The sequence below is a fragment of the Nicotiana tabacum genome, chromosome 20, assembly GCF_000715075.1.
Source record: "Nicotiana tabacum cultivar K326 chromosome 20, ASM71507v2, whole genome shotgun sequence".
Taxonomy (NCBI): Eukaryota; Viridiplantae; Streptophyta; class Magnoliopsida; order Solanales; family Solanaceae; genus Nicotiana; species Nicotiana tabacum.
The window spans coordinates 312,212-324,805 of record NC_134099.1 but is presented as its reverse complement, the minus strand read 5'-3'; the positions used below and the strand labels follow the sequence as shown (position 1 = coordinate 324,805).

General features: G+C 33.4%; 1 protein-coding gene across 1 annotated transcript; it reads right to left on the bottom strand.

Annotated features, from left to right (window-relative positions):
• Window positions 1-1,744: 1,744 nt before the first annotated feature.
• On the bottom strand, window positions 1,745-7,456 carry LOC107769844 (uncharacterized). Its single transcript, XM_016589101.2, has 9 exons — window positions 7,070-7,456; window positions 5,693-5,883; window positions 4,632-4,810; window positions 4,242-4,526; window positions 4,094-4,152; window positions 3,976-4,012; window positions 3,811-3,882; window positions 2,931-3,255; window positions 1,745-2,359 (listed from the first exon to the last, which is right to left on the bottom strand). The coding sequence occupies exons 1-9, from the start codon at window positions 7,185-7,187 to the stop codon at window positions 1,925-1,927; spliced, it is 1,701 nt and encodes a 566-aa protein (XP_016444587.1). The 5' UTR covers window positions 7,188-7,456; the 3' UTR covers window positions 1,745-1,924.
• Window positions 7,457-12,594: the final 5,138 nt, after the last annotated feature.

Below are 12,594 nucleotides of genomic sequence, written 5' to 3'. Positions count from 1 at the left end.
TCTATTCAAACTTAAATTATATCAGATGCATGATTTTAAAATTCAAAATTTTCCATATCAAAATTTGAGCCCTAGAATATTGAAGTAACAAACGTCCATCGAATTTAATTAAAGTCTTTAGTTGGTTTTCACTCACTCTTTTCTACGTATGTTGTTTGAGATTCAAAGTGGAACAAAAACCATTCCCCATAAGAGAAAAGGAGAGGAAGAAAGAAAGTAAATAGTAGCTAAAAGCACAAGAACTTCATGCCTGGAAAGAAATTTAAAGAGAGAAAATGCTCCAAATAGCCACTTGCAATACTTTAAATATAAGGGGTTTTAATAACTATTTAATAACATTGAGTTACAAACATGTGTACGGGTAAAATTGGGGGCAATGTCTACCCCGATTCCCCAATAAGAGAACGAAGTGGGAGCACAGATCCGCGAGATTCTAATCGAGGCCCATCGTATCGAGACTTGGGAAGAGTGAACGATATAACCGACATCGGACACGGTAAAGCGACGCACCCCGAATCGAGTATAACTTCTAGACATCGGGAGACGCGATGGATGGTTATGTACGGCGGATAGGGGGCCATAATAATCGCCCTCAACCGGATATTACGGCGCGAATTACGTTCAGAATCGATTATGGATCAACAATTACCGGAAAAAGAAGATTTGTACATCTTTCAGACTTGTACTAGGACTAAAATATTCCTACATATAAAGAGGAAGCTTTTCTTTGATCTGACATATTGTAACATGCAATTAAAAGCAATAAAAGTTTATTTTTGCCTTCTTGCTACTGTTAAAGACTTTGCTCATTTGTTCTGTTCTTCATTCACGATTGCGCTTGAACCGAGGGTCCAATCGAGGACGAGGCCACTGTTCAATCTAAAATCAGGCTTGGTCATAAACATGATGTTCTTCATTCACGATTGGGCTTGAACCGAGGGTCCAATCGAGGACGAGGCCACTGTTCAATCTAAAATCAGGCTTGGTCATAAACATGATGATTGATTTGATTGTTTATTTCGTCTTTAATTCCTTTATCTGTTGTTCTTAATTATTCGTGTTGAATTAGACCAAGTATTCTTTAAACAGCATACATATTTAATTGTTACCCAATTTTGGGGTAAACAAAACACTCGAAATGTTATATTGCTTGTACATTAGTTAAACTCTTTTCTTTCTCAAGAAGTTCTAGTATGGTTTGAGTTAACTATAACTGTTGTTTTGTTTTAGTTATTCATTTTTTTTTTTTGCATAGAGGGTTAGGTATGAGCTCATCCATGATCTAGCACTTAGCTTTGACTCGAATCATGTATATATGTTAAAAATTCACTAAATAAATACAAACAATTGATTTCAAACACAATAAATCAAATGAGTTGTGGTAGAGTCCCAAACTCAACCGTAAAGCTCAAACCTTGGGTCCGCCTCTGAATAAGTTACACAGAAAGCAATACGAGGAGGGAAGCAGTGCGTATGATTTTAACCAAACGGTCTTTTCTTTTATCAGTAGAATTCCATAACGACTTGTGAGCACCTCGTCTATCCCACCAGAACACATACCTAGTATCGAAAACAAAACATTTTCAATATGTTGTTTCATACACAATGGCGGATGGAGTGTATTACTATGGACTTAACGGAACCCAATACTTTTGAACATAGATATAGATATATAGTACAAAATTAGTAAAATTTCTACAAATATTAAATTCCGAACCCATAATATAAAAAACATAACAAGTTCAATGCTAATAACCTTGAACTCATCAAGTTTAAGTCCTGGATCCGCCTCTGTCTATACATATATTAGACGCAAACTAGAATGGCTACCAATCCCAACTCAAAAATGGTGCTTTGCCCCATTTTCAATGAATCTCAATGCCACAGGATTCTACACTTTCTATACTAAAAACTCTGATATCATCTACACTCCAGTCTTTGGAGTTGTACCTCTTGATGACAAATCAATATTACTATTACTGCAGCTAATATTCTTGCCGTTACAGCTGCTCTTTATTCGCGAAGAGAGCTTCGCAAACACTTCCTCCCTTTGGGGGCGGTTTGCATATACTATCCACAATGCGAGACTTAGCATGACTCCGACTGATATGACAGCTAATCCTGCATTAACAACCCGAAGATGGTGTTCCAACGGAGGGCAGTGGTTGACCGTGATGTTCCTAAATGTATCACGAACGAAATCACAGTTCTGGAGATTAAGCAACGGTGGTGCATAATGTTCAAGTGCATAGCTAATGTTGACCGTCGCCACCAACTGTCCGTACATGTCAGGAGTCAGCCTCCCGACACTAGTGCATATTGCAGCTGCAGATACGTTGCAAGTAAAGTTCTGCCAAACCTGAAAATTGGAAAACAGATGAGTTGCTTTACCAAATACTTAATGTCTAAGGTTCTGTATAGTCAGAACCAGATTCAACCTTATCACAGCGAGAAGAACGGCAGATATTATAGCAAATGGGGTTTAATTTATATGTTAGCGGTTCAACTGATCCAAATATTTTACATAAAGAGTGTAGATATATATGTGAAACACCACTAAAACTTCAAAAAATTATATTTTGAACTCAAAATTTTAAAATTATTTTGAACTCAAAATTTTAAAATTATAACGAGTTCATTGCTAATAACCTTAAAGGTTGAAGCCATCTGGATCTGCCTCTGCATACATCTATATAAACGTATAACTATAACATCACTGTCTGACAGGTATTATCTGAGGTTGTTAAAAGAAATATGTCTAGAGCAGATATATAGATATAGAACACGTTGATTCGCTTTCATTTTCGTTTTCATTGACAATGACCCCAATATCTTTAGCATATAGAACAAGTAGTCAAACTTCAACTAAAGCAATTGGCAAAGAGAAGATGGATCCCTTTCCTCTGAATATAGTTTTTCGTAGCACTTACCATTGAAGAATTTGCCATAGAAACTTGATCAGCAGGGCACGGAAGATCTTGCAATTGGGAGTCATATGGATAGCAGAGATGTGGCATAACGGGTCCTGACTGATTATAGTAATTTGAATTGGCATGATTAGATGGATTGGAATTTGCATATGTGTCGATAAATCCGTTGACAATATTTACAAGATCAACAGTGACTTGTTTGCTCTTGAACAGCGTCCGGTTTGTAGTTCTCGGGTCAACACATGGAAGGATGTTGCTAAGAGCACTTTCAGCATGCGGATTGTCCACCCACTCTCCCATCGCCATACAAGTATCTGAAATTGCACTGTAACCAAAACAAAACCTATTGATCAGCAACTCCTTCAGATCTCGGAACTATTCTCATTGTGCCACAACACATTTACATTCTTCATCAAAACCATAAATAAAAAAAAATGACTGATCGAGAAATTTACGCATGTTGGAAGCATGCGGAGACTTCACAATTCTCATAGCTGACTAAATAAAGACAACATTTTTTCTTAAATAACGATGTTGTTCGGGCCAGCTAGTGAGCACTTTGATTATTCTACTAGGTACCTGCTACCTCACACCAACACAAGTACCAGAGTTGCCCATCAAAGCGAGCAGATGGGAAGAAATAACCTCGTTTTTTTTTTGCCTCTGCTGGGATTTGAACCATGGTCTCCCATGATTTTTGTCCCGTTACATTGACAACTAGGTCGCACCAATGGGTGTTGAATAAAGAGAGCACTTTTGCAACAGCAGGAACAAGGAAAAGAAGCAGAAAAGCAGTTCTAAATTTCTCATGCAAACTAAAGTATGAAAAATACCAGTTTCTCTACTAAATGAATACTTTCGTTTAGACATTGTTCCTTACCTGTTTATGATGACAAAAACTCCATAGAGAACGAATGTAACTGCCACCAGTAACCATCCACTAATGATAAATCTGCATTAAAGCATTGGGTTGTGAGATGACGGGAGTATTGAGAAAACCAAAAGACAAGCTATTACTGTATAAGCACTGACGAAGGGATCTTACATGTGAATTGCGTGTTGATGGCCAAGGATAGAGAGGCCTGCAAGAAACGTAATTTCAGTCTCAAAACTAATGTTAACAGAAAAAGTTTAGAGTATTAATTAGGACTGCTAGTACGTACAAAGACCAAGAATAGAGATGAGGAGCATGACGATGGCAATAGTGATCAAAGCTGAACGCCTGCAAATTGCCATTTGCAGGTTAACATCAGACCTTTGAAGCAAAAGCAAAAACTGAAAAATAAATAGCAAATTAAATTCGAGTCGTACACAGCATTGAAGACCCTTCGTATCTTTCCTGAGTTTTCATTTGTTTTATCCTCAAGTTTATCCGCTGCAGAATCTAGATCGCCATTTAGGTGATCGATATCATCTTTTACATCTGAAGGGAGGAAAATCTGGGCCACATTTACAGTTTTTGCGAGTAACAAGTATTGCGTTACATTTCTCAATGTCTGCACAGTATAATCTGACTGATTTACAACATATTTTAAAGTGTCCAATGCTTCAGCATGAAAGTCATCTTGTCCAACAGAAAGTAGGACGCATCCAATCCTGTCGGTTAAATAAGAAAACCAAAACAATAAGGACAGGCTCGTGACAATTCAAATGAGAGAATATATGTATACGAAAGCAGAAAGTCAAGTGTTAGATTATTACGCTGCAGCGCATGTCAAGACAATAAGCACGCCCAGGCAAATATTCTGTGAAAAATGCCATTCTCTGCCTCTGATATTGAATTTCCATCCGCAGCAATAATGCACGACGAGAGCCAAGCCAAATGAAATAAACCAAAGCAGAGCAAGTATGATACCAGCAAGGCCTGTAAAACCAACAGACTGTGGAAACAAAGTTAAAATCCTCATAAGCTCAGATGCCTTCTAAATGAAAATCGCAACTAAATAATAGAAGCAAGCTCAGTCCAAATATTTATAGCAGGTGTTCAGAGTCATATAAACCGAAAAACATGGTTTCAAGGGAATAGACAAAAAGATCACCCATCAACCTACATTCTGCTCTCATTTGTTGGATGATATATAGCTAAAGTTGAAGTTCATAATCTCATTATTGTTGATATATAGTCATGTGGTCTCCCAAAGCCACCTAATACTAAAAGAGGAATCACTTTAAATCGATCAACCAACCAACTGCACCTCAGTCCCAATCTAGTTGAGGTCGGCTATATCAATCCACTATATTTATTTCGATCTATTTCGACCCATCATAAATAGAAGAAGAAACAGTTTATCCAAAAAGAAAATACTAGAAGAGGAAACAACTTAAACCCAACTATGCAATAGAACAATGCATAAATCTAATTGCACCATCCCTCTTTCACCAGCAATTTTTTCACACCTCTGCACAGAAATTTTTCAAGTGAACATAACCAATAATACCTCATATTCTGCAGCTTCTATCTCAGAGTTTTCTTGGTCGAAATTAATTACTTAGTCGTGAAGTTCAGTAGTTCACAAAATAGCTAGGGACTTGAGCTTAAAGTCGTCTCGGGGACCAGTATCAGATATCAGACAAAGCACCATTAAGTGCTTGCACTCAACCAAGATTATTTTGGTCAAATCGAACAGAGCAGTGACGTGATATACATTACAGGCGCATCAGAGATCCTAAATATAGCAAAAACATCGAACAAATCTACGGAGACACATTTCGTAGATAAATCAAGGACAAAAGATGGCGAAAAAAGGGAGGATGGTGCTTACAGCCCAGTAGTGTTTATTGGCAATATCCCATCCACCTCTGTATTTGTGGAAACCAGAAAGAAAGTCCGGTCTCCTCGTCCTGTTTCCCGCTAGCACAAGCGTGCCAACATGCCCATCGGCAGGACCTGGCGCTTGTGCCATACCTGCTGAGTCCAATACTCCATTCTTCCATGATTCCAGATTTCCCTCCCCTATAATTTTTCTCACGATTAAAACTAACATAAAAGAGCACCAAACTGGAAATAAGGAAAACTACTCATCATCAAAAAAGATCCTTTCTTTAACACTTAACCATTATCTAAAAGTACTGGAAAGAAGAAACACAGTTTTGAATTCCATACAGATCACCAAAAGACTTTATATAATAATAATTCAGATGTGCAAGTAAAACAATTTTGAAAAGAAGAAATACAGTTTTGAATTCCATACATATCACCAAAAGAATTTTTATAATAATAATTCAGATGTGCAAGTAAAACAATTTTGAAGCAGAAATCACATAGTAAGAGCAAATTACCCTGAGACAAACTAAAAAAGAATACTTTTTTAGTGAATGACCATAAAAGTATTAACACCAAAATACTTAACAACCAAGAAAATAACACCATGAATTGCTAAATAAAGTTGTCCATAAAACAATTAGAAAATGACTTCCCAATTGCAAGAACCTCATATAAAAACAAATCACAGATTCCCAAGAACTCAATTTTTTCTTTCTTTTTGGCATATAGCTATAAAATGAACCCCAATACCACCAGCACTACTGCCAAAAACCCTTTAATCTAAAAATCCAATATCAATAACTCACCTTTTTTCACAATACAAATAGTCAAAAAGTGGAAATGATCAAATGAATCACCTAAAATTCAACATCAAGAATTCACCTTTTTCACTATATAAATAGCCAATAATAAAGTGAAAATGATCAAATGAATCACCTAAAATCCAACATCAAGAATTCACCTTTTCAATATATAAATAGCCAATAAGAAAGTGTGAATGATGAAATGAATCACCTAAAATCCAACACCAAGAATTCACCTGGTTAACTATATAAATAGCTAAGAAAGTGAAAATGATCAAATGAATCACCTAAATTCCTAAAACCCAACATCAAAAATCCACTTTTTTACTATAAAAGTGGAAATGATCAAATGACTCAATTAAAATCCAATATCAAGAATTCACCGTTTTCACAATATAAACAGCCAAGAAATTGTAAATGATCAAAATGACTCACCTTAAACCCAACATCAAAAATTCACCTTTTTCACTATAAAAGTCGAAATGACTCAATTAAAACCCAATATCAAGAATTCACCTTTTTCACAAATACAATTAGCCAACAAGAAAGTGGAAATGATCAAAATGACTCACCTAAAATAGACTTGAAAGTATCTCTTGGTAAAGCATCAGTATGGATTGAGCTAAGAAAAATAGAAACAGCAACAAGAATGAGAGTAGCAGTAAAGAATGAATAGCCCCTCATTTTCATCTTACAGCCACTCTCCAAATCTCACTGCAGCATATGAAACAAAACACACACACACACAGACAGAGTATCATGTGCTTTTTCAGTGAAAAATAAGTGACCCCATTATTGTTTTTTGGCTATACAACTAAGAAAATCTCAGAGAGAAGTGAAGCCACGAAGTTACAAAGATCTCAGATTACATATTTTTATAGAGAGAGAGAAGAGTTCACATGGTGAGAGGTGAAAGAGAGAGAGGTGAAAAAGGCGGGTGTGTGACTGTGTGTGTGTGTGAATGAATGAATAAAGTGAAATGAAAATATTAGGGGAAAAGAAAATATAGACGCTGAATCTATAGATCACAAACATCTGCTTTTGGACTTTTGTGCTTTTTTACTTATTTTATTGGTTGATTTAATGAATAGTAGTACTCATTTATAACCCCTTTTTTGTTTTTGAATTAAAATTGTTGATAAAGATTAGTGCTGGATCTTAGAGTTTCAGTCAAAGTGAACTACAAAATTTAATTATTTAGAGGTGGTCGCAACGGGCTTGCCTAATTAATTTATATTTTTTTGCGTAATTTGCGAGCTATTGTACAGTGAATGGGTTACTCAGTGCACACTCGAAGGTTGGGATTGTGGATTTCTCTGGAAAATTTTCCCAAAAAAACTACAAAATATATTCATTTCGCTTGGACAATATTACCCCTCATTCAGTTGCAAAAATAAATCTCTAAATTTTTAGTAGGTTAATAAATCAAAGATTTATATTAGTACATTTAATATTTACACTAAAAATATCATATTGCATATCAATTTGATATTCTCTTATTAAATGTTACTATATGTTTTTAAACATATATATAGAGAGAGAGATAGAGTCATGTTAAAATGTAAAAACTTCTAGTTTGCAAATTCTTTCCACATGGTGATAAATTACTAAATTTAGACTTGTTTAAGCAATAATGACCAAAATCAAGAGAGCTTATAACCTTTTCATCTAATTTAATGGTAAATCTATGATCACAAGTTGAACAATAGGAAAAACTATGTTGTCAAGTTTATTCATTGAAAATAACAATTCGTACACAAGAAAATGCAAATATTGAAGGCAAAATTTATTGGTAGGAGGTGTGAAAGTCGATGATTAAGATAGTAGGTACTTGAACGTTTTTTTTCTCCCTACTAGTAATATTAGCATTACTTTCGTTATCGTATTTTCTTATTCTTCATTTTTTATTACTATATTTTTTTATGTTGTTATTGCTTTTTTTTTTCTTCATAATTTCTCCACTACCATACTTTTTTCCACGACTGTTCGGATTATGCTTTCCTTAAGCCGAGGGTCTATCGGTAACAGTCTCTCTACCTTCACAAAGTAGAGGTAAGGTGTGTATATATACTACCCTACTCAAATTTCACTTATAAAATTTTATTGGGTATATTGTTATTGTAACAACCAAAATTGTATTTGTGTCAATTTCTCTGTCTTCAACAGTTATTTAGCTTTCTATAGTGATTTTACAAGTGGCATTTGTAGCTAAACAAATTTGTCATAACAAGTCATAGTAAATGATATACTACTTGATAAGTGTCCCTCTTAATTCATGTTAAGTTGGTCATTAATGAACTGTATTAATTTCTTTACTCTCATATTATATGTGGTAATTTACTACTCGCTCCGGTCCATAATAAGTGACTGTTTTATCTTTGGCATATTCATTAAGGAAATATAAACTCCTAAAGAAAAAAAGATGTATCCACCAAATTAACCTCAATTAATCTTGATATATTGAAATATGTAAATAAGGGCAAATTTTGGAAAAATAGAATTAATTTATTTTTGATTATGTAAAAAAACACTTATTTTGGACCAAAATAAAAAGGTAAAGTGATCAGTTATTGTAGACCGGAGGTAGTAATTCATTTACTTCTAGAATGATTCACTCTTGACTTGTAAATTGTACTTATCTGAAATTTATTAGGTGTATTAAGTAGTTGTAAATATTGAAGTTTCGTATTTGACAACAATATGTGCAAAATATTACTCCATTGGTCCGTAATAAGTGACTATTTGTCTTTTTATTTTGATCCAAAATAAGTATTTATTTATATAATCAAGAAGAAATTAATTTTATTTTTAAAATTTTTTCCCTTATTTACATATTCGCATGTGTCAAAGTAACAATTAAATAAAGTTAATTTAGTGAATACATCTTTTTTCTCTAGGAGTTCGTATTTCATTAATGAATGTGCTAAAAATAAAATGATCCCTTGTTATGGACCGGAGGGAGTAGATATTAGCAAATAAAATATAAGTTCTTATATTGAAATATTTGTATGATGAGGATTACATGAAATACAAATTGTATTATACTGTCTTCCCTTCAACTTAAATAATTTTTTCAATTCCAATCAAATATTACTAGAGCGAATAGAGTTATGCGGTATTTATGTTGATAGAAGGTAGTTTTCTTTCTTATAGTTTAAGCCAATATTAAAATACTAAAGCGAATAGAGTTACGCGTTATTTATGTTGACAGAAGGTAATAGGTACTCTGTCGAATTGCTCGATACATAAGCAGATCAAGAATTTAAACGATGTAGGTTCAATTTTAAGGTTCTTAACATTTACACACTATATTTTTAAAATTATGGATTTATCTACAAGTTATTTTTTAGTATACTTTTACACATAAATATGTTACATATCGGAAATATTGGATTAAGATGAATTCGGTGATAGAATTCTATATCCGCCCCTAAGTTGAGGTGTACAAAAACTGACTTGGAAACCATATTTATTACAAAAATAAGTCAGTACTCCCCCCTCCCCCCCCCCGAAAAGAAGACATATTAATCAACAAAAACTACCATAAAACAATGGATGAATCGTGCATGTCATTAACCTAACAATTTGGTAATGCACATAATATGCATGACAAAAAAACTAAAATATTGGTTCTCTTCCCTTTTTAATTTTATTTTTATATTATTTTATTGTCAATATTTTTTTATTTTAATTTATGGGCTAGTCTAGAAATTCCAAGAAACACGAGGAGGATTGGCACGGCAGTCAAGAATAGTGGGCCCACGTGAGGGACATTACTTCGATGTGGGCCCAGAAATTGCGGGGCCCAAACGGTGGCTTAAAAGCTGAGCGCCGCGTATGAACAAGATCTCCACTGATAATGAACGCAACACAAAGACTTAATAAAATATGTTTAATTAATTTTAGTTGTAAGAAAACCTTTAAACATCGGGTCGATATACAACTAAATCGGGTTTTTGGTTGTTTTGAGAGTGATTTAAGTGAAAATTTTGAAAAATAGTTTTTTTAAGTTTTTAAAATTTTTGAAAATTTTTAAAATGTATCTTTAAGTGAAGATTAAAAAATTTATGAACAAATACTGATTTCGAAAAAAGTAAAAAAAAATTGAAAAAAAAGGAAAAAAATTCTCATGTCCAAACGGGCTCTTAATATTAACTTTAGCTCAAAATGATTGTCTCAAAATAATTATTATTTTAAGAATTCAAAACTAAATTATCAATTATTTTCAACTATATTTGAATATTTAAAAAGTAATAATTTTCAAAAAAATATTTAATAGGAGTAACTTAATGTATTATACTTCGTATTTATTTTTTAATGAGCTTGAAAAGAGATAAGACGACAGTTAAAATTGAACCAAAGAAGTATGTATTTTAAGTTCTTATGATATTCCGGCCAGCTTGAGCTTATTTTTACTGTGTCACTAAATATATTTTATCTTTCATTAGTAAAAATATGAGAACAGATCACCTAATATTTTAATTTTTCTACGATGAATTTAAATATAAAATTTAATAATTCTCCACTCATTTTATTAATAAATAACCATTCGATAGACATCTGACATTATGATGACTTTGATCTCCTTGTCGTCAATAACTTCGAGACGAAAATGTTGACATTTTTCACCCCTCAAAAAAACTGTATACTATATTAAAAAGTAAAATAACAAAATGCATCATCACCAACAGATGTTCACTTCTTAAGATTATTTGTCACCAATTGTTCGGTGTTGTCCAAGGACGGATGTAGTGTGCTAATTATGAGTTCAATTGAATCGATAATTTTGAACGTGAAATAAAAATTTATATATAAAAGTACATTAAAATTATAAAAATAGTATATATAAATCTATAACTTAAAAAATATAATGAAATCAATTCTGAAAATCTTAAAATTTGAACCCGTAGAGTTTAAATTTTGAATCCGCCTATGGTGTTGTAGATAATATATAGCTGTGGGTTACAATAACTATTTTACAAGTTGGCGACCAACAACAAATAAAATCGTAATACTCTTTTTTATCTCACTTTAGATATCATAATTTGACCGTCAAATTAATTAATTAACTAAACATGATATATCATCTTTGTTTAACCAAAAATTTGAGTCTTTGGTCAAGGCTAAAAAGAAATTCGGGTTACTGATAATCAGGAGACGAAAATAAAATACTTTTGAGAATGATGGTAAAGTAGTAAATAGTTTTGTATTTCAGTAAGATCCCAATAATACTTCGTATCCTTACAGATGGTGAGTTCTTCTCCTTTTATAGCTAATTCTAGGAGAAGATGTAATATCTTTGTCTTAATGAGACAATTATGAGCAATAAATGACATTAAAAGAAACGTTACACAATCATTTCTTTTTAAATTAAATATTCTAACGTATTTGATTTTCAATGTTGTATTTAGACTCTTTTACGTCATCAGATTCGTATCTTCAACTTCTTCCAATCTTTGGTCTTTAAATGACTTGGATAGGTACGAGACTCGTACCTATTTTAGTAACGGTCCGCACCTATGTTGCTTTCTTTTTCCCTTATCTATTGTCGCCCGTGCCTCTTGGCTATTTATTGTGTTTTGATCGTTTGACCAGTCCACGTGTCATGCCACGTCACCTACAATGTAAATTCAGTTTTTTCCCAATACAGATAGTCCCCCCACTTTTCATTTATTTATCAAGTAAATAATTGGGAAGTGGATCTTCATAAAAAGGAAATTTTTGCCGTAATTAATATTATGACAAATACTGACGCTTCAATTGTCCCTTCCATTTAATGCTTTACATACGTGTCACCTTCTGATTGATTCTGCAATTCTACCCCTTTTTCGAGACTTCTTCATCCACACTATTCACGAAATGATAGTTGCTTTTATTATAGGCTTTCCTTCATTGCACTTCTAAGTTTGACGGTTGTCATTATAAGCATTTTTAACCCTCTTTCGTTTACCTTCTTCTTCATAGATCTTCAACAAGCAATTTCTTACTTACCTGTATTTTCTCTCCCTTTTAGTACATCCTTCTTCAACAATGTCATCTCCAAACCCTAACCCTAGAAAAGTTCCAATTCTCGATCACTTCCCCAATGCCCCCACAA